Here is a 25,082-nt window from a genome sequence, read left to right as displayed (position 1 = left end):
TAGAATATTTGAACTCATATGTATAGAAAAATAAATATGCTTCTTTTGATTTAATATTTTTACAGGGTGATTCCTTATGAAATATACATATGCATGCTTTAATATTATTTCGTAATTCTGTTACACGTTGTATATTTTTCATAAAAATATTCATCAATCATCATAGTATCCGTTACACAAGCTACGCTTTTTATAAATTAAAAATACATATAAAGAAATTCGGAACCGACAGGATTTGAATCTGCGGCTCTCTGGCAATCGCGGCCTGAGCGCTTTTTCCAATTAGTATATGCCGAAATTAGTATATGCCTTTTACATCAATCTTATAGCGACTGTAGCGTCATCTAGTAGGAAACATTGCAGTTTCGATCTACTTTCGATAGGGTTGTCATAAATAAACACTTAGAATATTTGAACTCATATGTATAGAAAAATAAATATGCTTCTTTTGATTTAATATTTTTACAGGGTGGTTCCTTATGAAATATACATATGCATGCTTTAATATTATTTCGTAATTCTGTTACACGTTGTATATTTTTCATAAAAATATTCATCAATCATCATAGTATCCGTATCACAAGCTACGCTTTTTATAAATTTAAAATACATATAAAAAAATCGGAACCGACGGGATTTGAATCTGCGGCTCTCTGGCAATCGCCAGAGCGCTTTTTCCAATTAGGCTACGGCTCTCCTACCGTCGATGCCGAAATTAGTATATGCCTTTTACATCAATCTTATAGCGACTGTAGCGTCATCTAGTAGGAAACATTGCAGTTTCGATCTACTTTCAATAGGGTTGTCATAAATAAACACTTAGAATATTTGAACTCGTATGTATAGAAAAATAAATATGCTTCTATTGATTTAATATTTTTACAGGGTGATTCGTTATGAAACATTCTTATGCATGCTTTAATATTATTTCGTAATTCTGTTACACGTTGTATATTTTTCATAAAAATATTCATCAGTCACCTTAGTGCCAATAACACAAGTGAAAGCTCAGAAGGGTAATTTGGAATAATACTCTGATAAAATTTCATTAAATCATTTTATTATTTATCTCCTATTTATCACACATTAATCACATTAATTATTCACAGTAATATATTTTATGTCCACGTCCGAACGTGATCACAGCCGAGAATAGACTGCCGTCCGCCTCAATCATTCAATGCCAACAAGCCTCATCAGTATGTACCTATACACAAATCGGTATCACTACCTGTCAATGTACGTCATGAAACGTATGCAACAAGGGTATATTGACATGGTTACACTTATTATTTCATGAGGTACATTGACAGACACTAATCATATTTGAAATTGCTAACACAGGCTAATCTTATTTTAGGGGCTAGATGTTGATGTGTATATTGTCGTAGTATATTTATATTTATTTAACTTCGATGCGGTTAAAATGAAATAAAAACCCACTAGTGATTTTCCATTCTGTGGTCCACTAGTTATTAATACTAAATAGATTCAACAGTGTTTGTTTTTACTACACTCAAAATGTACTTTATCAATTGGAAACCGCGATGTTCCATATCAGTTGACACGGTTGCAGCTTTGTTTAATAGTTTATTTATTGTGACTGACCTTTTTTTATGGTAGATAATAATTACCGTACCTAGCAGATGGCTCACCTGATGTTAAGTGGAAAATGACAGTGTACCACTTTGTGGGATGTGTTTCTGGCATTATCTCCGAAGTGTTGCTCTGTTTGTAACTAAATAATTTAAAAAAAAAAAACCCCTGATCAAAAACTTCTCATTCCGCATTTCCCTTCTGTACAAAACTCTACAAGTCAAGTCCTTTCGTTTGGTATCTTATTATTTGAAGTAGTTTATTAGTCCAGCTATTTTGTACCACATATTGAGGCAGTAAAGATAAAATCTTCAAAAATTCAAAATCATAATCTGACCATCCATTAGCTTCGAGAGCTACGATGCACACACACACTCGCACACACACCCACACAAATGCGCACACACACACACACATACACAGATGCACATACACACACACACATACACAGATGCACATACACACAAACCAACAATAATTGCTCCTCCCCAAGCATATAAAACCCCGTGGTTTTTGCGTCGCGGTTGAAAAAGCAATGGTTTTGAAAAATATTGCAATTGTGGTACAAGCTAAATGTAAACCTACCATTTGCACAAGTTTTTGACCTAATTCTACTTGTACGAGCCTTCCCTGATGCCTCATCTCATTGAAAATAAGTCATAGCGTTTCCAGTGACGGATTTTTTTTATAGTTTTAATTTACGGACCAAACAGATGGCCCACCTGATGGTAAGTGGAAACCATCGCCTATAAACAGAGCAACACTTCTTGGGGATGCATTCCCCGGTGAACTTCTTGCAACGTGCTGCCTGTGTCCATCAACCTTATAACAACCTGTTAAACCACATGTGCCTGTAATTACGTTGGTCTGTCCAATTGGAAATCAGTCGTAGCGTTTCAAGCGACGGAGTGCAAATTTCAAATTCAAATTCAAAATTTCTTTATTCATGTAGGCCTATCACAGGCACTTACGAAGCGTTATTGTTATTATTATAACTCTTTATTTGTACACCTCATTAAGAACTATACAAGAAAAAAAGAAACATAAAAATAGAAGTAGAATACAAAAGGCGGCCGTATCGCTTAGTAGCGATCTCCAGCCAGGCAACCTTAGAATTAGGAAAAAAAAGCGTTCATGCATATATGCTTACATAATTGTAAGGGGATGGTGATAACTTCGTCCGACAACTTAAACCTAAAGCTACGAGGGTTCCAAACGCGCCCTGGTCTAAGAAGAGCCCACAACAAACTTAGCCGGGTATTTTTTTTGTTATCACCATCTTACAGCTAATTAAGCTAAGCTATGAAGCTGGAGCAATTCACACCTAAGCTTTTTTATTGTTTAAGTAATCCTTAATATTATAAGAGGATTTCTATGTAAGCTTACGTTTTATATAAACTTTAAACTTATTGAGAGTCATCTCAAAGATTTCATTTGGTAATTTGTTATAAAATAATATACAATTGCCCTTGAATGAATTCGCAATTTGGTGTAGCCTAGTAAACTGCACAACGAGTTTATTTTTGCTGTGCCTGTGAATAGGGGCCTTTATCTAAGTCTAGGGCCTAAGTTATTCGCTTTTGTCTGACATGCCTTGCCTTACCATGTCAAGTCGGGTTTAGTCAGATTAACCCGGTGTTGCATGCATATTCAGAACTGCCAGCATGTTAAAATATTAAATGGGATGTACATGTTTGTTGGTATGTTTGCACATTAGTTTGTCTATCTAGATTCTGAAATCTGTACTCGATATTAATATTATGAAAACTTTGTTCTTTTGTTGATTAGTTTAAATATATATTTCTTACCTATTACGACACAGCTTTTGCGACGATCTTAATTAAATTGGGCAGGACTATAGCTTCCTTATAAGTCATGATATTCTAGTGCATAAGACTCAGCCTTCGTTCGGGAGTATCAAAAATCATTTATAATATGCGCTCTTTGGCAACGTCAAGTCTGTCTGTTTGTTGTGACTCTTTGTGGTAGACTTCGGCCAAAACCCTCATACCATCTGTTCGAAGACATTTGCCTTGTAGTGGGACGGTACTATAAATCAAATACAATACACACAATGTCTTTGCTTTTTTTTGTAATAATTGATGGACCTAGCAGGTATCCCACTTGATGGTAAGTGGAGAACCATTGCCTTTAAACGAATAAACACTTCGCAGGGCGTACATTTTTTGAGATTTCGCATTATTCTAAGACATCCTGCGATGTATTGCCCTGTATCCGTAAACATGATGCGTAGATGAGAAGCCTCATGCGCCTGACCAATACTACACTACCACAGCATTCCAACATTGCTGCTAAGCGGCACAAATAAGCATGGTGGTAGTAGGTACTTCCCCGGACGAGCTGTGTCATGAAAAGCTCTTATACTCCTACAATTCCAAACCATCATAAAATTGATTCACTCGCCACACAAACAGCCAGGCAAATATTAACATAAATAAATATATAAATATACTACGACAATACACACATCGCCACCTAGCCCCAAAGTAAGCGTAGCTTGTGTTATGGGTACTAAGATGACTGATGAATATCTTTATGAATAATATACATAAATAATTAGAATATACATATAAACACCCAGACACTGGCAAACATTCATGCTCATCACACAAACATTTTCCAGTTGTGGGAATCGAACCCACGGGCTTCGGCTCAGAACGCAAGGTCGCTGCAAACTGCGCCAATCGGCCGTCAACATATTACAATACACTTCATTTTCCTGGCGGATAAACCATTTTACAAAAACAATCATCTCATCACAAAGACTATAGAAAATTAAGTCTTTGATTGAATTTTCAATATAAAAAGATGAAAGGAGGTTGGGGAATATTTAAAAAACGCTCATTTCAATAGAACCATATTACTACGTGTAAGTGGAGTTAATGCACACTAGCGACTTGTCGTCCGAAAGAAGTTGCTTGGAGATCTTCTAAGTCTTCTCACTTCGCTGACCGTCCTTGTGCACCTTTTGATACTAAATAAATAAATAGGTAATATAAGAGAACGAAAATTTGTTTAATTTTTTTTTTTTTTATATTAACGATAGGCCAGCGCTTGACGACAATCATGCCCGCTAGAAAGCAATGATGAGGTCTAGGTTGGAGCACGCCTGCCTCGAAAAAGCCATGAAAAGAAATTATACGTGGCAGGAAACACAGTTGCCGGGAGGGCGTTCCACATCTTAGCGGCACGTATCAGAAACGCGGATAAAAACGTTTCGTGCGTGTTGATGGAATATCAACCACATAAGGATGCCACCGCTCACGGTGTCTCGCTGTTCTGTGGTAGAACAACTTTTTTTTTTTTTTTTATTTACAACAAATATAGTAATTTGCGACGTTAACGTTGCTTTACGACTATTGTCTTAAGGAATGTGACACCTGCACAAAAAGTCTTATGCAGAACAAAATGTCTCTAATGTGTGCTGATGGTGTTCGAACAAGTCACCGGATGATTGAAAAAGTTTAATTCAGACACTCTGAAATAACCCAAAGCTAATCTTGATGCTATTAAATTTTGAAATTTTGATTATTTCGGAGCAAATATTTTTGTTGAAGGCACTTTTTATACACTATTCCAGTCAGTTAAAAATATTTCGATATATCGTATAAATATTTTAGTTGATGACACAATTTACCAAAAATTCTGTCAATTAAAAATGTGATTTTAATTTAGGTCGTTTAAAAATGGAACGAACGTTATTAGCTACGATTATTCCGAATGATATAGATACACTTCAGTCTTGTATTTAGACTCGAACGGCACGAAGATCCTAATGGTGGCACCCAAGTCGTCTCAATATATTTGGCCTTTGATTCCGACATTAATGAGTTTGCGAATAGCCTCACCCAGATGGTATTTAATTATGAAAATCTAATTTGGTGCGATCTGATTGTGTCTAGGTTGATTAAAGATACCTAGCCGTCCAGGGTATTGATTTAACAATGCCAGCTTTCATTGATATGCATTGAAGCTAATTAGACCATAGTAATTGAAAAGACACATCTCACTCTCTTGTTCCTCATTGTTGAGGGACGTGACCTCTTCCAGTTCCAACCTTTCGGACGATTTTGTATAATAAACTCTGGTGTCGAGGTCAGTGCGGAGTTTTATTTATTTATTTAAGAGCACTAACAACATGCACATTACACGTTTTTTAAACATAGCACACACACGAACACATGGACTGATATGCACGTCAATGACAAGTGCACATAGCATTGACAAAGCGTCATATAAACTTAATTTGCAAAAAAAAAAAAATTTACACAAAATTTAACTCACCGATAAATGTTCGGTGAGTTTTTTTCTAAAAGCTGTGGGTGAGTCATGGAAGATATCGATGCTAGGTATCTTTTTAGATAAATCGTTGTATTTCGCACAAATACGTATAATAGGCGCTTGTTTTCCGAGATGGGATCTAGTAAATGGTATATGAAAAAAATTTGTGGATTTGCAACTTCTGGTGTACCGGCGCGGGACAGTCAGAGATATATGATTGAGAAGGTTGTTACATTTAATTTTGTTTTGTAATATTTTATGTAAAAAACACAGATCAAGAATATCCCGCCTGTTACGAAGAGATGTCATTTTAAACACTGCCAATCGCTGATTATATGGCTGTCTGTGTGAAAGGCCACTGACATAAAAAGCCAGGTTTGTCAGGAGTTGATCAACGAATCGGGCTACATCCTCGCGGTCTCTTTCCTTTCACTTTGCTAGTGACCACTATATTTTCAAGATTGTCTCCATCTCTTCTGGGAGTGTGACCGAAGTGCTCGAGAATCCTCTGAAGACGTAGTGGATAGCCTTCTTGTAATTTTAGGCTGTCTCAATATCGATGTGTTGGTCCTGTCATTCTGAGAGAAGACCCTCGCCCCTCCCTTGGAGAGGCTCGCGTTGACAGCCAAGTTCTACCAAGCGGTCAAAGCCCAGTCGGCAGGACTCCGACTGCACTTTCGCGGGGCCGAGTATGCTTCCCAGCGCGCACCTCCAACTTTTCTAAATTATTTGCGTTTTAAGCAATAAAAATATCACTAGATTAAACGGTGAAGAAAAACATCGTGAGGAAACCTGCATGCCTGAGAGTTCTCCGTAATGTTCTCAAAGCTCCACACACCTTCTAAGTCCACCAATCCGCACTGGTCCACAAAATATCACTAGCTTCAACGGTGAAGAAAAACATCGTGAGGAAACCTGCATGCCTGAGAGTTCTCCATAATGTTCTCAAAGGGCCAGGCACCTTCTAAGTACACCAATCCGCACTGGTCTAGCGTGGTGGACTACGGCCTTAACCCCTTCTCATCATGGGAGGAGACCCTTGCCCTGGTGATGGTGATGATGCTGATAATATCCTTTTTAGCTTGGTTGCTTGGCAGACATGGCTAGCATAGACTTGTCTGGGGTGTTTATCTGTATTTTATAAGTATTTATGTAAACAACGTGTAAACGAAAACTGAAATAATACTTCAGAGACTTTAGAGGTACATTATTTACTGTATCTCAGACTTTTCTGTGAAACCGAAACGCTAATTGTTTTTTGGTAAACCGACCACAGCCAAAGTTACTGAAAGAAATAAGATCGCCTTATAAGTACGTGTCGCGTAGCGTAGGTACTATGCACGTGTCGGTCTTTTATCTTCAAAAGTGTTAACTTATGACAACTCTTGTCATACGTGAACACTTTTGAATTGGTTTGTATGGAAAATTAAATATGCTTCTTCTGAATTTCATATTTTTAAAGGATGGAATATACGTATGCACCCTTCAATAGTATATATAGATGGCCATGTGTGTATTGTCGTAGTATATTTTTCTTTTTTCTTTTTTTTATAGGCTGGAGACAAAAACTATATATTTCGATTAAATCCTCTAATAACGGATAAACTAACGTGTCCACCTAAATACCTGGGGCTTAACCCCAAATATTTTACCACGCGAACATCACTTGTCGGTCTGGATTCTCAAAATTCCGGGGATCGACAGTTAATGAAATAACTTAGGGTTTAATCATGCTACTATTGTCCATCCACCCTAAAACCTAACCCCATTCGAAGGGTTGGGTTAAATGCAGACTAAAGGGCCCGATGGATGGTACCTTTATAAAATACCAACTGACCCGCACAACTTCGTCTGCACCAAATCGTTCATTACCGGTTTATATATTTAAAAAAATCTAGAACCTAATTGCAGCGTCACCTGTCGGGTCTTGTTTTATTTCTGAACTACCGAACTGGCGCGGGCGGCTCGCAGATTTTTTTTTCATGTTTATGCAATCCCTGACGGTAAGTGATGATGCAGCCTAAGGTGGAGCGAGCTTGCCTAGAAGCCTATTCAATCTTGATTTGAAAGTAGTCATATTGTAGGTACTGGGGAAAATGGAAGCTTAGTTTTAAAATATGTAAAGATATTACGCATCCATAAAATTTAACTTCTAAATTTATCAGCGTTTTATAAGGATATCTGTCTTGTTCTATTAACATTTCTGCTATAAATGTTTTAAAATTAAGATGAAAGGAAGTGGGAAATTAAAAATTTCTCAATGGTGAAATCGCAGACAACTCTTACGTTTATATATCAGAATATTGTAATCAATACCAACCGACTCTTTCTCAATACCTGTTTATTTTGACTTTATAATGCAGATTTGCTTGCTGTTTTTTTAATTATGTATACTGTTTATCAACCGACATGAAAAAAGCAGAAGGTAAACTAGAGAATAAATGTAACGTTTAAATAACAATTACACATAAATCGTCAGTAGGTAAAAATTTAAATGCATGTCATAAAGTTTGAAAACATTTTAAAACTAAAATCAACCGTCCCATGATTGCACGGTGCGCTGAAAAAGCGAAAGTTTAAATGAAAAATTACGTAATTTCAGTGTAAGTTGCAAATTGTGTTTCTCGTAATAAATAGGATGACTTTCAAACTCTGTTAAACTTAAATTATCCATTTTTCAGCCTTTTACTTTTATTAAATAACCGACCAATAACTTCCCTGTTTGTCCTGTGGTTAGCATGTTCTACTGCGTATCATGAGGCCTTGGGTTCGATACTACACGGTTATTAACCAATCGTGGTTGCTACACAATTAATGAATTCCTTAACGACAAGGCTGCTTGGAAGCAGGCAACTCCACTCGCATTTCTCACAGAACAGAAAAACTAAATATTGATGAGATATATATAAGTCCTATTATAGTATAAAGGACTACGTAAACGATAAAAAAGCTTGGGTGTAAATTATTGCTCTAACCAGGTTGCTCTTCTAATAATTTAAAATGACATTGTGAGATGGTCATAACAAAAAAAAAAAAACACCCGGCTAAGTTTGTTGTGGGCTTCTTCTTAGACCGGGACGCGTTTGGAACCCTCGTAGCTTTAGTTTTAAGTTTACGAATGTGGTTATCGCCATCATCTCACTACCGTGTAATTCTTATGTACGCATCAAAAGTGCCACCTGTGGGCCTACTTGAATAAAGATATTTTTGACTTTGACTTTGACTTTGACTTTGACTTTATAAAATGATGTTGGAAAAGAGCAATCTGCTGAGTTTCTTGCCGGCTCTTCTCAGTGGAATCCGACTTCCGAAACGGTGGTAGAGTCACTACTAACAGACTGACTTGACGTTTCAAAAGTGCTTATAAACTAGGCCTACTTGAAATTTTTTTGAATTTTGATTGCCAGGTAATTTTTTTAGGTTAACAGTTTTTTTAAGATATTCTTTAATGCCATACCCGGGATTTCAAACCAAGCCACAAGGGTTTCAGTACTCGACATGCGTACAACGACATACAATGACAGTTTATATATATATGGGTTATATGCGGTGTGGTGACAGCAGATCGGAATACAGTAACACTGTATTCAATATTTCGTTCATTCATTCATTACATCATTTATACCAATTACCATTAACAGTTACCAATTTAAATTAATGTATCTATAAGTTTATGTTAAACAAATGTATCTAATTAGTGTTAAGGATAGATTGTGTATGTATTTATTACAAACACTCACGCGTTCGTGGAACTTTATGGAAGGGGAAATAAGTAGAAATAAATGTAATAGTGAAAGTGAGACGGGCCCGTTTTTGCGATGCCATTTTTTACCTGTGTCCCCGGCGGCCTCAGTTGACGGGTTTTTATATAGTTTCCCTTTGTTTCAGGTAAACCTATCCTTTTGACTGGAATATATTTCATAAGTAAAAATACGGACGAGTCTGTCACAACTGATGTCTAGTGATCCGTGATTTTGTGAGTACAATATTATTTTTATAACATCGACAATCTACCTGGCGCAACGGTGAGTGCTCTGAATTTAAGTAAGAGGTTCGATTCCCGGCAGGGGAATTTTCTCTGGTCTGGTCTGGTGGGAGGCTTTGGCCGTGGCTAGATACCACCCTACCGAAGGCGTGCCGCTAAGCGATTGAGTGTTCCGGTGCGATGTCACGTAGAAACCGATTATTGGTAGGACTACCATACTCCCTAACAGGTTAGCCCGCTACCATCTCAGACAGCATCATTATTTAAAAGTATCCTATGTGAGATTGCAGTCGAGGGCTAACTTGTAGTGGGATAAAAAATAAAAAACACTTTGCGAAATATGGTATACGAAATACTAAATTTGCTTAGGTTGATTTTGGTATAAAAATAAGAAACACGTGTACTTAGAACACAGTCTTGTGAAAGTTTAATGAAAGTAGTACGTTTTTCAACTTGTATCCACGAGCATTTTTATTTTTCATTTGCTTTTAGCTTTGCTTGGAGCTTTGTTTAGGCACGGCGGGCATATTTCTTTACCTCATAAGATATGAATTGTACTCTAATATTTCATAATTTTCAAAATCAACATTTGCTTTTGTGTCAACATTCTATACAAAATAATCCCAATATTGCACACGAAAGTCCCAAGTCTGTAATTAATTCAATCTGCGACCTAGACAGACACAGTGACATAAATAGAGCTTAGTTTGGAGTAAAATGAAAAATCAGAATGGTCTTATTACCATTTTACATCTCATTTACAAAAAATAATATAAAAATTTTGTATTTCTAAGTTTTTTTTTTTTTAATTTAATTAACGATAGGCCAGCGCTTGAAGACAATAGTGTCTTTTAGATAGCAATGTCTGTGTGATAAACATGAATGTTTTTCAGTGTCTGGGTATTTATATGCATATTATAAGTATAAGTGTATATTATTCATAAAAATATTCAGCACTCATCTTAGTACCCATAACACAAGCTACGCTTACTTTGGGGCTAGATGGCGATGTGTGTATTTTCGTAGTATATATATAAAAATACGATGAGGTCTTGGTTGGAGTACGCTTGCCTTCAAAGAACCTATTCACTCTTGCCTTAAAGCTACAAGTTATACGCGACAGTTAATAAATCCTTTAAATAAAGAAAATTAATAACTGGCATTATCTGGCCACACTATATCCTCAATCCAATCAACGTATCTAGACACCCTGGTGTACACTCCAGGAGCCATTTTCCTCCCACAATCCCGACCAAACGAAGTGACACCAACTATCTTATGCAATGGAAACGAGCGTTTACAATCAACTGTTTCCGGCATCATCTGTAATGGCCCACCCGAATCACCTTGACAGGTATCCTTACCCCCATGCTCGTAATCCCCAGCACATAGCTGATCATCAGTTATCCCCTGAGATATAAGCTTCCTCTTCATCAGATACCTCATTGATCTATTACAGACTCCGGAGTCTATGATCTCCATATCAACTTTCATTAATGTTTCACTACCGTTGGCATCCGTTGAACCAGTTTTACCGAACCCAATAGCTGTGAGGTTCATATCGTGAATGTTGTCATCTAAATTCAAACAAGCTATGCGTATGTCTCTGCTGAGTACAAAATCTGTTTTGCTCCTCATTAATGCTATATCGTGGTATTTGGACGGTGGTTTGTATTCGGGATGGGGTACGACTTCATCAATTTCTCTCTCCTGTGCCAGTTCTTCGACCTCGTCGAATTCGAAAGTGGCTGTACCTATTCTTAAAACACTTGCGGTCCCTTCTACTGGGTCTTCGATACAGTGTGCTGCGGTTAGTACCCATTTCTCACTGTAATGATAAATTAAGAATTTACTGTTAACTGTCGCCCTCTTTGTCGCAGTGGTACGCGTTGTTGTCTTGTGAGTGACAGGTCCCTTGTTGATAGACTCAAAATGGCAATTAATAATTTTTGTTTTTTCCTCGGTTGGTTGGCTTCGGCTGGACAAAGACGCGCAGCCAAGCGATTTAGAGTTCCGGAAAAAAGGTGTATGGATTTAATACTACTACTATACACCTAACAGGTTATCCCGGTACCATTTTATATAAATATATATCAAACATATATCAAAACTAAGATTTTCGTGGTTATTCAACATTTCTTAAATATAGTTCAACGGTTACCATTTTTCATAGAATTTGTCGATATTTCGAGCCCGTTGCATGGATCGGGGTCCCGTCGATCGATGCAACTGGGATACCTAGGTGGATACCAAGTTTCGCAAAGTATTTTTTTTTATTCCGCTAAAAGTTAGCCCTTGACTGCAATCTCAGCTGGTGGTAAGTGATGATGCAGTCTAAGCGGGAGTCTGGTAGTCATAATATTATCGTGTTATACTATATCGTCACTCACAACCTATTGAAATGGCCGTCAGAATAAAAAAGAAAAATACTAGACCTACTGTTGTACTTTATGTGAGTTATCCAACATATTAGCAGATGGAGGGCCACCCCCAGATCATATAACATGATGATAATATAACAACATGAACGATAAAATATGTGAGATTTTAAAGTTCTCTCTTACGTTTTCTAGAGTATCTTTTTTTAAACTTATCTATAGTAAGAAAATACAAACTTGAACTGAAACAAAACTTATATTATTTCTAAACCTGATCGATGCATCATGCTTAAAAATTTCAACTGAGTTACGTTTTAATCCCACTATATAATATGATAAATGTGAAAGTGTGGATGTTTGTTACTCAATCACGCAAAAACGGCTGAACGGATTCGGATGAAATTTGGCATGCATGTAGCCATTGACATGGAAAATAACATAGGCTACCTTTCATCTCGATTCTTTAAGTAGTTCCCGAGGGAAATTTGAAAATTGTTAGAGCTAAGCCGCGGGCAAAAGCTTTGAAATTGGATATGCATGTCAGTTATGCTATAAAAGGACATTTACTTTCTATACTGATCTCTTAAATAGTTCCCGTGGTAGGATTAAAAATTGTTAACGAGCGAAGCTTTAGACCCATTTCTGAAGTCCACGCAGCCGAAGTCGCGGGTAGAAGCTAGTAATATTATAAATTTGAAAGCGTGGATGTTTGTTACTCAATCACGCAAAACGGCTGAACGGATTCTGATGAAATTTGGCATGCATGTAGCCTTTGACATGGAAAAGAACATACGCTACCTTTTATCCCCGGAAATAAGAGAGTTCCCGCGGGAATAAAAACCAAAATCCACGCGAAGTCGCGGGTATCAGTTAGAATTAATAATAAGTAAGTACCTGATTAATGATCCGCCACATTTCCAAGCTGGTTTCTTTTGCGCAGCCTTCCTGAATCCAATCAAAACCATGTGAGGGTATAGAAGTAAGTCGATTGGTACTCTGATTTTCTCAGAAGGGTAAAGTATATTGTGGCATTCTAGCATCGTCTGTCCATAGTGTTTACAGGCTGCTAAAGACTTATCTCCTACACTCAATGCTCTTACTATTACAGCTGAAAAAGTAAAGGTAAATAATTTAATAAACATGTCCCATAAAGTCTGATATGACGCGGACAAATAAAATGCTTATTTTTATTTTTTCTTACTGGTACTCGACCGTTTGTCGCCGAGTCCACATCAAGCGACTTAGGTAGATTAGAGGTTCGGATCGCACATCTGTCTTAGTGATCCTCGGTACCCTAATGTAAAATAGTTCAATATTATTCGTCTTAATGATTTCTATTGTTTTACATGTTTGTAGTTAATATGCGTACAATTTGTAACTTTTATTTTATTTTATTATAAATAAATATACTACGATAATATAGCCCCAAAGTAAGCGTAGCTTGTGTTATGGGTACTAAGATGACTGATGAGTAATTTCAAGAATAATAAACATAAATACTCATAATATATAGATAAACACCCAGACACTGAAAAACATTCATGTTCATCACACAAACATTGTCCAGTTGTGGGAATCGAACCCACGGCCTTGGACTCAGCAAGCAGGGTCACTGCCTACTGTGCCAATCGGCTGTCGAATTTGAATTAATAATAATAAAATAAAAGCTGTTTCCATAACATTACACCATATATTTATTTATATTATAACATTGTTATATAAACTAAACCTACATTGGTTTTTTGGTAGTGGGATGGCAAGTTGTCTTCAGTCTTGCGACGTTATTTAAGTTTGAATTGAATGTAAAACACTTGCAGTTCGGATGGTCACAAGATGAACTTTTATTTTAAAATATATGGGTTTGTTGTTGAAAATTCTACCAAAAACAATCTAAAGCGCCCTTCATTAAAAATGTCCTTCCCAAAAAGAAAAATAAAAGAAGTAGATGCTTGTAGGAGCACAGAGGACGCTGCTGGCCATTCTCCATTATATTGTCTTGGTCGCCTCGTACGACAACAGAGTGCAGTTATTGAGAAAGTAAAATCACTCAGGCCTGAAGCCTTCGGCATGACCACACCTACCAACAATTTGGCTCGCGAGCATTCAGCGCCAGCCCGTTAGTGTGGACACGGTTACATTATGGCTGCATTATCACTAATTCGTTGCGGCGACTTAATGGCACATGAAAATTTGCCACATATGTAATCAAAGCGTATCAAATCGCTGTACGCGACATGGTAATATTGCATGATTGCGTTTGCCACATTAGCAGCGGTTCTTTTGTTTCGTTATTACTTTTGTTACGATTTTTTTTACTTAGGTACTGTGGGAATAGTAGTGATTTGTGTTACAAAGGCAAGGTTTAAACTGTCAATCATTTTCGAAATTACGTTTCGTTAAAAATTTGTGAAATTGATTTGGGAAAAAATTCACTTTCGGTAATGTTAGAAGTTTTGAAAACGAGTTTCATCCGTACAAAAAATATGTGACTAAAACAAAAAAAACGGCAATTTCAGTCATCATCATATTTATCATTTTTACCCATTAACAGCCCAATACAGGCACGGGTCTCCTCCCACAATGAGATGGGGTTAGGGACATAGTCCACCACGCTTGCCCAGTGCGGATTGGGGGACTCAACACACCTTTGAGAACAGTATAGAAAACTCTCAGGTATGCAGGTTTTCTCAAGATGTTTTCCTTCACCGTTTAACTAAATAACAAGCAAGAAACTTAAAGGAGTTTTCTGAGATTCGAACTCGGCCCCCCGAAAGTGAAGTCGAGCTCCTAATCACTGGGAAATTCCAGTAGGTACCTATAATATTACAAAAAAAATATAGCTCGAGACTAATGTCCGTCTGGCAAGCTAACCAATTCATTAATGTCACTTTGTGTGCGCAAAAAATAAAAGTAACGTAAGTAAACAAAATGGCTCGGTCAAATCAAAATCACAATTTATTATAACAGTGACCTTTGTGCTCGCTACAGGAAAGGTAAAGTCCGTCTACTATAATAAAAGTATGTTACGGGCAAAGTTAATATTTCACATATACTTTTGTCTAGGGTGGTTAGGTTTATTCGCAAAACACGAAACTGAACTGTAACATTATCAAATTCTTATTGAAATAGAAGTTTTAAATTAAAATTTCAGGAAAATTGAATTTTATTTCTAAGTCATTATATCATTTTAAATTCAAAATCAATATTGACCTAGTTTATAAGCACTTTTGAAACGTCAAGTCAGTCTGTTTATAGTCACTCTACCAGCGGTTCGGAAGGCAGATTCCACTGAGAAGAGCCGGCAAGAAACTCAGCAGATTGCTCTTTTCCAAGATCATTTTATAGTGTAACAATAATAATTGTAATAACACTTATTTATTTGGTAACTATGACCCCTTCTATTCTATTATTTAACAGTATACAACAATAATTAAAATACAGTAATAATCAAAACTAAATAACAAAAACATGAGATATTATAATATAAAAAATACTTACAAATTAGAATTTTTGTCTCCAGGCAGCCCTCTAGGAGTTTAATATATAGCTTAATAAATCCTCTGAGGACAGAATAATAAATATAAATAGATAAATAAAGATACATATTTAATAAATTTAATCCCTCAAGTAACGCACGCTATCTAAAATTGAGAGGTAAAATTTATTTTACGAGTCAGGAATCGTCGAAATTAAGATTACAACTCCACAGGTAAAAAAAATAAAGATTCAATGTTCGATCAATTCCGGGATTTGTGAATCCTACCCCCAGGGTTAGGTTAGGTTAGCAAAACTGTACCGATTCGGTTTATGGTATGTTTTTCGGGATGAAAAATATACTATAACGGTTACTGGACGTAGGAATTTTCTCCTGTATTCATTAGTAGGAGTTTCTATTTATTAACCCCCGGTGTAAAAATAGCAATGGTAATAAGTTAGATGTGTCTTTGTGTGTGTGTGTGTGTGCGTGTGTGCGTGTTTCCCGAACAGATAAACCGATTTAGTTTTTTTTTTTGTTTGAAAGGTGAATAAGTCGGAAGTGTGCAACAAAATTGACGGCCGACTGGCGCAGTGGCAGCGACCCTGCTCTATGAGTCCAATGCTGTGGGTTCGATTCCCACAACTGGATAATGTTTGTGTGATGAACATCAATATTTGCCACTGCTGGGTGTTTATATGCACATTATAAGCATTTATGTATATTATTCATTAAAATATTTATCAGTCATCTTAGTACCCATAACACGCCATTTTGTAAATAAATTCATATACACGTATTGTATATGAATTTATTTACAAAATGGCGGATTACATATCCTTCACAACTCCCTCAATATGAGTATCAAACGACTCTTTCACCAGTAGAATAGTGTACAGAATATTGAAAGTCAAGAGTTTAAATTTTTAATTTATGTGATATTTGTTGCGTGGAATTTAAAGTTATTCCTATTTACAATAAAGAATTTATCTTTTCGGGGCCATCTTCGCAAAGTAAACATTACCCGGGCAATGTTGGCTTGGCATACAAAATGAACTTTGCCCGCAACATTATACATCACAATAATAGCTTTCGGGACCCCAAATATATCTCCAACGTGACATTCGACTCCGCGAGTGCCACCATAAAGTTTTAATAAGTTTTGAAACCGCCAAAGTTGGTTTAATGAGAATCTCGCTGAGTCAATAATGGGAGATTTAGGTGCCCCGTCAAAAATTTTCTTATAACTATTATCTAATGGAATTCTATTAGGGCTAATAAAAGTGAAAAAATATAATTTAATATTAACAGGTATAAAAGTTTTGCCATACCATACCGGTTAGCCCTCCACCATCTTAGACTGCATCTACACTGCGTGAGATTGTAAAAGAAAAAGAATATTTTGAAGGGATTACATAAATAATACCAAGATTCACATTCAAAAACGTGTGGGTTGCTAACACTTGTGACCATTAAGTTATATAAAATCGATATCGCTTTGATTTTATATATTTCAATTCAATATATATACGAATCTTGGGTATAGTACCAGCCAACCAACTGCAAAACCAAAAGGATTCGATTGGAACGAGAAAATGGCAGATTTTAAAAGCCCAAACATCTTAGTCCGCTAAAATTTGTAGGAGTGTTGAGAATAGGATAAAACTAATACGAACTTCTATTTGCTGTGCCGTCAGCGACTTGCAATTTGACCCGAATATACTTTTGCATATAGGGTGACCATAGCTTTATTGTATTTAAATTTTTCTCAACGTACGTTCGGAGAGTTTGCGATTGATATGAACTGACTGACGTTAGAATTAGAACTGCCTCGCGAATTGCTTAACGCTACGAATATGGGAAATAACAGGTACATGAGGCTTATCACCTACGCGTTAGTTTAATGGACACAAAATTTCTAGAACGTGTTTCTAGTGTCTGTGAAGTGTTGCTCTGTTTATAGGCAAGGATTAGTTACCACTGAATGGGACATCTGCGTTACATATTAGTCAGCACATTTGGCAGCGAGGTCACGGATTAAATTCCAGGTCAAAAATTTTAGGTGTTCGGATGAATGTTCCCATCACTGAGTTAGCAAATTGGCGTTTTTGACAGTGAAGAGCACTACAAGCTGCCTCGATTTTATCGCTAGCGAGTGAAAACAAATATTAAAAATTAAGATTAATTTTCTATACTCCGCAAAAAAGCAAGAGAATCTGTATGGTGTTATTTATAATTTCTTCAATCCTTATACTTCACACCAAACCGATCTTCGGCAATGTACCCTCTTCGCTCCGATACCAGAGCATCCTCAGGAGATGTTGACTTTACAATGAATAATTGTTAAGAATTACAACTTAAAGAAATTATAAATTACACCATCCAGATTCTCCTGCTTTTCGCGGAGTATAGAAAATTAAGGTTAATTTTTAATATATATCATGGATTTCCGCAAAGTACCGCCTGCTTCTATCCAATAGTGAAAACCGACGTTAAAGCTGTCCCAATCCGTCGTCAATGAGAAAGGCGTCCCAGCTGTGGGTTTAACTTCTTTACTAAAAATATAAATGACAGAGAAAAGTTTGTTTGTTTGCTGGTTGTTCACGCACTAAAGAATTGATCAATTTTTTTTTTGGCATTGATTTGACGGAAAGCAACATAAGCTACTATCCATCCCAGGGAAACAAAAGGTTTTCACGGTATTCTTCAATTTATAAAGAACTCTGGCAATAGCTAGTAGGTTGTTTATTAAAACAATGAGCACCTAAAAGATCATCATGTCAACCAATCGACGTCCACTGCTGGACATAGGTCTTTTGTAGGGAGTTCCACAATACATGGTCCTGGGCCGCTTGCCTCCAGCGGCTCCCAGCGGCTCGCCTGATGGCATCTGTCCACCTCGTTGCGGGCCGACCTACGCTGCGTTTACCGGTGCGGAGTCGCCATTCCAGCACCTTAAGACCCCAACGTCCATCGGTTCTCCGAGCTATGTGCCCTGCCCATTGCCACTTCAGCTTCGCGACTCTATGTCGGTAACTCTAGTTCTTCTACGGATCTCCTCATTACTGATTTGATCACGTAGAGATACTCCTAGCATAGCCACAGCCCCTAGTCCCGCCAGCCCCGCTATTCCTGGGTCTGGCAGCGGTTATGGTAATGGCGGGGCAGGGGTGTCAAGAATCTCCGGAACAGATTCCGCTGCCACACCCGACCTAAAAGATAATAATCATTTTTTTTTTAAATTTCATTAACAATTTCATTCATAACTTAATTTTTACGCTGAGACCTCCTTTTAAGCATATAATATACTTGTACCAGGAGGTCTCGCTCTTCTATAACAAAATTTGTAAATAATTTAGCTACTCATTTTTTTTTTTTTGCATGTAAACTTGTGGAGTGTGTGGTATGAGTGTGTATGTGTGTCTATGTGTGTGTGGGAGTGTGTGGGTATGTGTGTGACGGTTTGTGAGTTTGTGCTTATGTAATAGTTATAATTTATTTATTAAATAAACTTATTATTTATTTATTAAATTGACTTATGTAAAAATACTTTTAAATCAATTTGAATGGGCTCTCTAGTAGAGATGATAAAGATAGAATGGCACATTTAATTTGATCTTGTAATATTTAAAATCAATTACTGAATTATGTCCTAGTTTCCCACGAATTATGGGTAACCCACGTATTATGTACCCATGAAGTGCAAGCTTTCAAATAAAGAGTGCAAATCTCGGAAATTTTCCTGCGAATTTTCACCGAGTCTGCTCTCACGTATTACGGTATTAGAGCTAAAAAAGATATCAAACAGGTATTTTAGGTGTCACGTGAAAAGGACTAACGGTCAAATTGTGCAGTGCATGATTTATACACAATGCGTCCGATTGTTTATATTATAAATATTTAATTTATTTTATATATAGTATTTAGTATATTTTTTTAAATTTATCTCTTAAGTATTATTTTCTTTATATTGAAGAACGTCTATATTTCATAATACATGCAGAGTTCGCCTGTAAGTGGGGTATACAATGTATAATTCAATATTATGAATTACAATAACAACTATTATGTTTATAACAAATTTAAGGCATTGTATATAACGTTGGCTTCCCATTAAATAAATAAATAAACAAATAATGAATACACTTTTATTCTATTCCACAGAGATAATTCACAGAGATACATATAAAACAGCACGATAAGGCAGAACGTACAATTTTGCGGCCTTATCGCTATATAGCGATCTCTTAAAGGCAACCAAAGGCATACGAGAAAACGCTATATAGGAAATTGGTAGGTGGTGCAACATATATTGGCAAATTCAAATTCATAATTCGAAATTGGAATCCCAGCACGTCTAACGTTTCTAAGTTTTATGCGCTAAGCAATTAAAATGTCACATGCTTTAACGGTTAAGGAAAACATCGTAAGGAAACCCGCAAGCCTTAGAGTTCTCAATAATGTTCTCAAAGGCATGTGGAGACAACCAATCGGCATTGGGACACGGTGGTGGACTACGGCCAAGGGGTTAACCCTTCTCATTGTGGGAGGAGACCCGTGTCCTGCTATGGGGTAAAATGATGATGATGATATATTTTATACAGAAGAATCCTCAGGCTTTCGCGGCCTTGGGACTAATTTGGAACCGTAAGAGTACCGTTAAGAGTTGAATAAGAATTTTGCTTGAAACTCTGTCTAGTAATTTCTTAAACATATTTGGGAATACCACATTTTTTATTGGTTTATTATCCAGCTGAACGGATTTAGAATTTCTCAAATAACGAATGTCTAATTTACTAAATTAACTATAGTAACTTATGTTATAATTAAGTAGTTGTGTAAGTATATATACCTATTTATTTCTTAAAGGTTTCACTTCAGTTTTTTTAAGTCAGCTAAGAACCATTTTATACCATGAAAATACTGACTGATATAAAAATAACATAATATAATCTGGATAAGTATTAGTATGTAATTTTTCGTAAGTACCTACGTATATAATAATAATCGTTTTCCCTTGGTTTTCCTAATCCTAAGGCTGCCTGGAAAAGATCGCTACTAACGATTAGGCCACCTTTTTTATTCTACATTTTAAGTGTCCTCTTGTTGTGTCCATTGTTTATAATAAGTTGAAAAAATAAGTTTTTGACAGTAAAAAAAAAATACTAATAAAAAAGTATTTTAATATTGCATATATATAAGACTTTACAATTATTTACTGTAAAATCAGTAACTCCTAAGGATCCTCCGGCTTCGGAGCTTTTGCCGAAGATCGGTTTGGTGTGGGTTACAAGGATTTAACAAATTATAAATTAAACCGTACAGAATCTCGTGCTTTTTTACGGAGTACAATAGCAAATTAAGCAGAATTTTCTAATTTAAGTATTTTATTTATACAGAATATATACATTTATTTATTTTTTTAAATAATTGTTTCATAAATATAACCTAAAATAAACTATTTAAAACTAAATAAAATCTAAAACGCCTTCGAAACCACCGCAGCGAGCTACAGTTCCTAAGATGCTGGCAGCATTGCCTCTTTGGATATACCCCCCTTTATACAGAATCGGAATATCATTTTATTTTATTTTATTCAGGTTTATGCATAAAAATGTTTATATTTAACTTCTTACGATAATATAATAATAGGCTTAGGGCAAACTTTCATACGGCAAACTTGTTGGGGAACGAAAACTTTTAACTCCACTCGAGCAGATAATGTTGAGTTTCATTAGAGTTTAGAGTTTCCGCAGAGTTGCGTTTTGAAACGTGTTGAATGTTGAGATTTTCGGAAACACGGAATGTAAACTTCGAGAGTTCTACTTGAACAAAAATATTTATTGGTATAGATAACCTAGATGGTTACTTCAGTAGGTCTTTCATCTTTCTTTATTCGTAATCCGTTTTCTGTGTTGCATCGTTAACCCCCACCCCTAAAACGACGGGGTGTTATAGGTTTGACATGGCTTTGTGTTTGTGTGTGTATGTGTGTGTGTGTCCGTGTTGTCCTGTCATACACGCAACCACGTGCAAGTATGACAGAGTCATCGTATTTTCCGAACAGATGAATCGATTTTGTATCAGTTTTTTTTTTAAATGTGATTTTTAGTTGTTCTTGTTCTTGTGTATGTTTGATGAAAACCAGTTTTGAGTTGAAAGTTTTTTGTGGATTACATATTTTTTCACGACTCCCTTAATGTGAGTATCAAATGGATATTTCTGGTAAAATAACGTACCCTATATTAAAACGGTGTTATTGCACACAATTGACGGCCACTCTTACAAGACTGTACATCTTTGAGGTTCGTATATCAACGGCATGCGGGCAAAGTTTCATACTTCTTGCGTTTTACAATGTGAAAAGTTTGGGATACATCAAACTAATTAGGTGCGTTGTATGATTGTAATTTGACTAATATGACTAAGGAACTTTGTTAAAGTGTGACGTGTCTGTGTATGTGTGTCTGTCTGTAGCGTTGTATTTCCCGAACGATTGTACCGATCTTGAGTTTGGTTTTTTGTCTGAATTATTAATCGTGAGTGAATTAGCTATGTTTGATTAAAAATGGTCCAAGATGGCCGCCGTGAGGTACATGACTTATTTATTCACTACTCCCTCAATATGGGTATCAAATGAAAGGGCTTGACTAATCGTTTAATGTACGATATATTCAAAGTCGGGGATTTATTACATTTTAAAATTTTCAGTGTTAGTTTTTAAGATAAGCCTCAATCGTTCGAAATTGGTTATTTCCATTCAACTACAAGTAAGCGCTTGACTACAATCTCACCGGCTGGTAATTTTTTCGAGAGATTATCAAACATATTTAAACTGTATTCAATGATTTTAAACTGACCCGCACCGGTACACCAGAAGTTGCAAATCCACAAAAAAATTTCATATAGGTACCATTTACTTAATCCCATCTCGGAAAACAAGCGCCTATTATACGTTTTTGTGCGAAATACAACGAGTTATCTAAAAAGATACATCAATATCTTCCATGACTCATCCACAGCTTTTAGGAAAAAACTCACTGAACATTTATCGGTGAGTTACATTTTTTGTCAAATTAAGTTCACATGACGCTTTGTCAATGCTACGAGTATGTGCACTTGTAATTTACGTGCATATCAGTCCATGTTTTTGTGTGTGTGCTATGTTTAAAAACGTGTAACATGCGTGTTGTTATTGCTCTTAATAAAAAAATAAAATAAATAAACTTCATAAAGTTTCTAACGAAAACTATAGTAACTATAGTGCCGGGGATTGAATCAGTCGACCGGAAAAGGAAGCCGAACCTTACCGACCTTAAAAAAAAGTAAAGTAAAGTTTTATTGTGTATAGGTATGGTGTACAAAATAATATAAATAACTATATCATGGCTGGGGCAGGCTATCTGGTGCAGTATCTGTATTAGGCATGCGGCCAAACGTCCTGCACTATTACGGAGTTAATACACTTGGTAGCATCAGCAACAACATTTATTTTTTGTTATTTATTTTACACATCTATAACAGTGCACTACTGGACTAAAGGCCCAACGGGAGGCCACCACGTTGGGTTGGATTGGTGATCGCAGTAGATTGTAGTAGTCGCACAGATCTAGCTGCCCGTTCACCGTTACGATTCCTTAGTCGCCTCGTACGACGACCGCGGGAAGTGGTGGGGACAACTGTACGACACTATTTTACAGAAGCAAATTAAAAGCACAAAAAACAAAAAAAAACATGTCCAATCTCGACTTTATCTGTATTTTTTTGAATATCTAACTTACTTACATATTTTAGTTCTAGTAGATATATATAGAGGAGGATAATGGAGTGCACTTTGGAGGGGCATAGAGGCTGAGGACGACCTAGGGGTCAGTGGAGTGATGGTGTTGATAGGGATATGAGGGTTCTGGGAGTTCGGAGCTGGAAAGAAGCAGCTTCTTACCGCCTTAAATGGCGTGGCGCCGTCAATCGGTGGGCCTTGACCAAGCCAAGGTCCACACATTGTCGCTGTATTGACGCTGACGCTGACGCTGTATTGACGCAGGGCTGTAGAGCTTTGATGATGATGATGAGATATATATAGATAGATAGATAAAGTCTTTATTGCACAAATTAAAAGTAAAAACAAGAAATAACAAAAACAATAAAAACATATGTACAAAATGCGCAAAGGTGGTCTTATCGCTTTAAGCGATATCCTCCAGACGACCATTTTTGGTAGCGAATTGAGTTAGGGAGAACGGGATAGTTCAACAGGTTAAAAACAGGTGATAAAATTAATAACATACACTTTTCAAACTAATTATAATCTATCACGGCACTATCAAAGGCACTTATGAAGAATTCATACATATATGTTTACATAATTGTAAGGGGATGGTGTTAGTTTCGTTCGCCAACTTAAACCTAAAGCTACGAGGGTTCCAAACGCGCCCTGGTCTAAGAAGAGCCCACAACAAACTTAGCAGGGTATTTTTTTTTTTACACCATCTTACAGTTTATTTATATTAAGCTATGAAGCTATTCACACCATAGCTTTTTTATCGTTTAAGTAATCCTTAATATTATAATAGGAAAATAACTTAAATACATATCAATATAATATATAAATATATAAAAACATACAAAAGAACATACATACACTATATATTGGATAAATGAAATTCGTTCAGGCAATTTTTAAAAATTAAACTTTTTTAGAGCTTTTTGCCATTAGCTACCCGTCCCTATATGAGTCTCCCTACTGTCTGAGGGGGGGTCAAGCTGATCCCCTCCTCCTTAGCGTAGTAGCCCTGGCAATCAGTTGGGGCGGTTGGTAGACGTGTGGGAAGTATACAATGGGTTCCCCGGACGTCCTATAAAACCAACGAGAGGGACATGCCGTGGTGGTTTTTAATTCGGGTAAACGAGTCGCTCATAAACTCTGTCCTGCCCAAAAGGACAGAGGTAGCCATAAGCTTTTCCACCACGACAAAAAAAAAAGAAAAAAAAAATTGGTTGTCTGTAAAGTCGGCTTACTGACGATAGTTGAACGTGACAACGTCGTAAGAAAATACTGATGGAATGGTTGCATTTTTCAAAACAAAATTTTAATTTTATTTGTTTGATAGATATTATCGTTGCTATAAACAATTGACACCACAATCACTTTTCACTGCACTTCATCCTTGCCGAAAACATTTAAATGTATTATTGTATAGAAGCTGTCCACTCGGACGCATCGCTCACTCAAGTAGGAGAGAGGCAGATGTCGAACGCGGAGGCCGACTGTGCCTCTTTGTCGCTCGTTCCGCGCTCTCGCTTGCACTTCAAGCTTTGAATGGAACGCCTCAGAGAGAGGTAACAC

General features: G+C 36.5%; 1 protein-coding gene across 1 annotated transcript; it reads right to left on the bottom strand.

Annotated features, from left to right (window-relative positions):
• Positions 1-10,896: 10,896 nt before the first annotated feature.
• On the bottom strand, positions 10,897-13,419 carry LOC120634554 (serine protease snake-like). Its single transcript, XM_039905248.1, has 2 exons — positions 13,156-13,419; positions 10,897-11,711 (listed from the first exon to the last, which is right to left on the bottom strand). Exons 1-2 carry the CDS (start codon positions 13,401-13,403, stop codon positions 11,033-11,035), a joined length of 927 nt encoding a protein of 308 aa, XP_039761182.1. The 5' UTR covers positions 13,404-13,419; the 3' UTR covers positions 10,897-11,032.
• Positions 13,420-25,082: the final 11,663 nt, after the last annotated feature.

This window comes from Pararge aegeria, chromosome 24, assembly GCF_905163445.1.
Source record: "Pararge aegeria chromosome 24, ilParAegt1.1, whole genome shotgun sequence".
NCBI lineage: Eukaryota > Metazoa > Arthropoda > Insecta > Lepidoptera > Nymphalidae > Pararge > Pararge aegeria.
Note: the sequence above shows the minus strand (reverse complement) of the source record. Positions and strands in the feature narration are given on the sequence as shown.

Coding starts and splice junctions, on each gene's coding strand:
- LOC120634554 (XM_039905248.1), bottom strand. CDS start 13,403: ATGTTTATTAAATTATTTACCTTTACTTTTTCAGCTGTAATAGTAAGA. Junction 11,712..13,155: donor TGTGGCGGATCATTAATCAG/GTACTTACTTAT, acceptor TTATCATTACAG/TGAGAAATGGGTACTAACCG.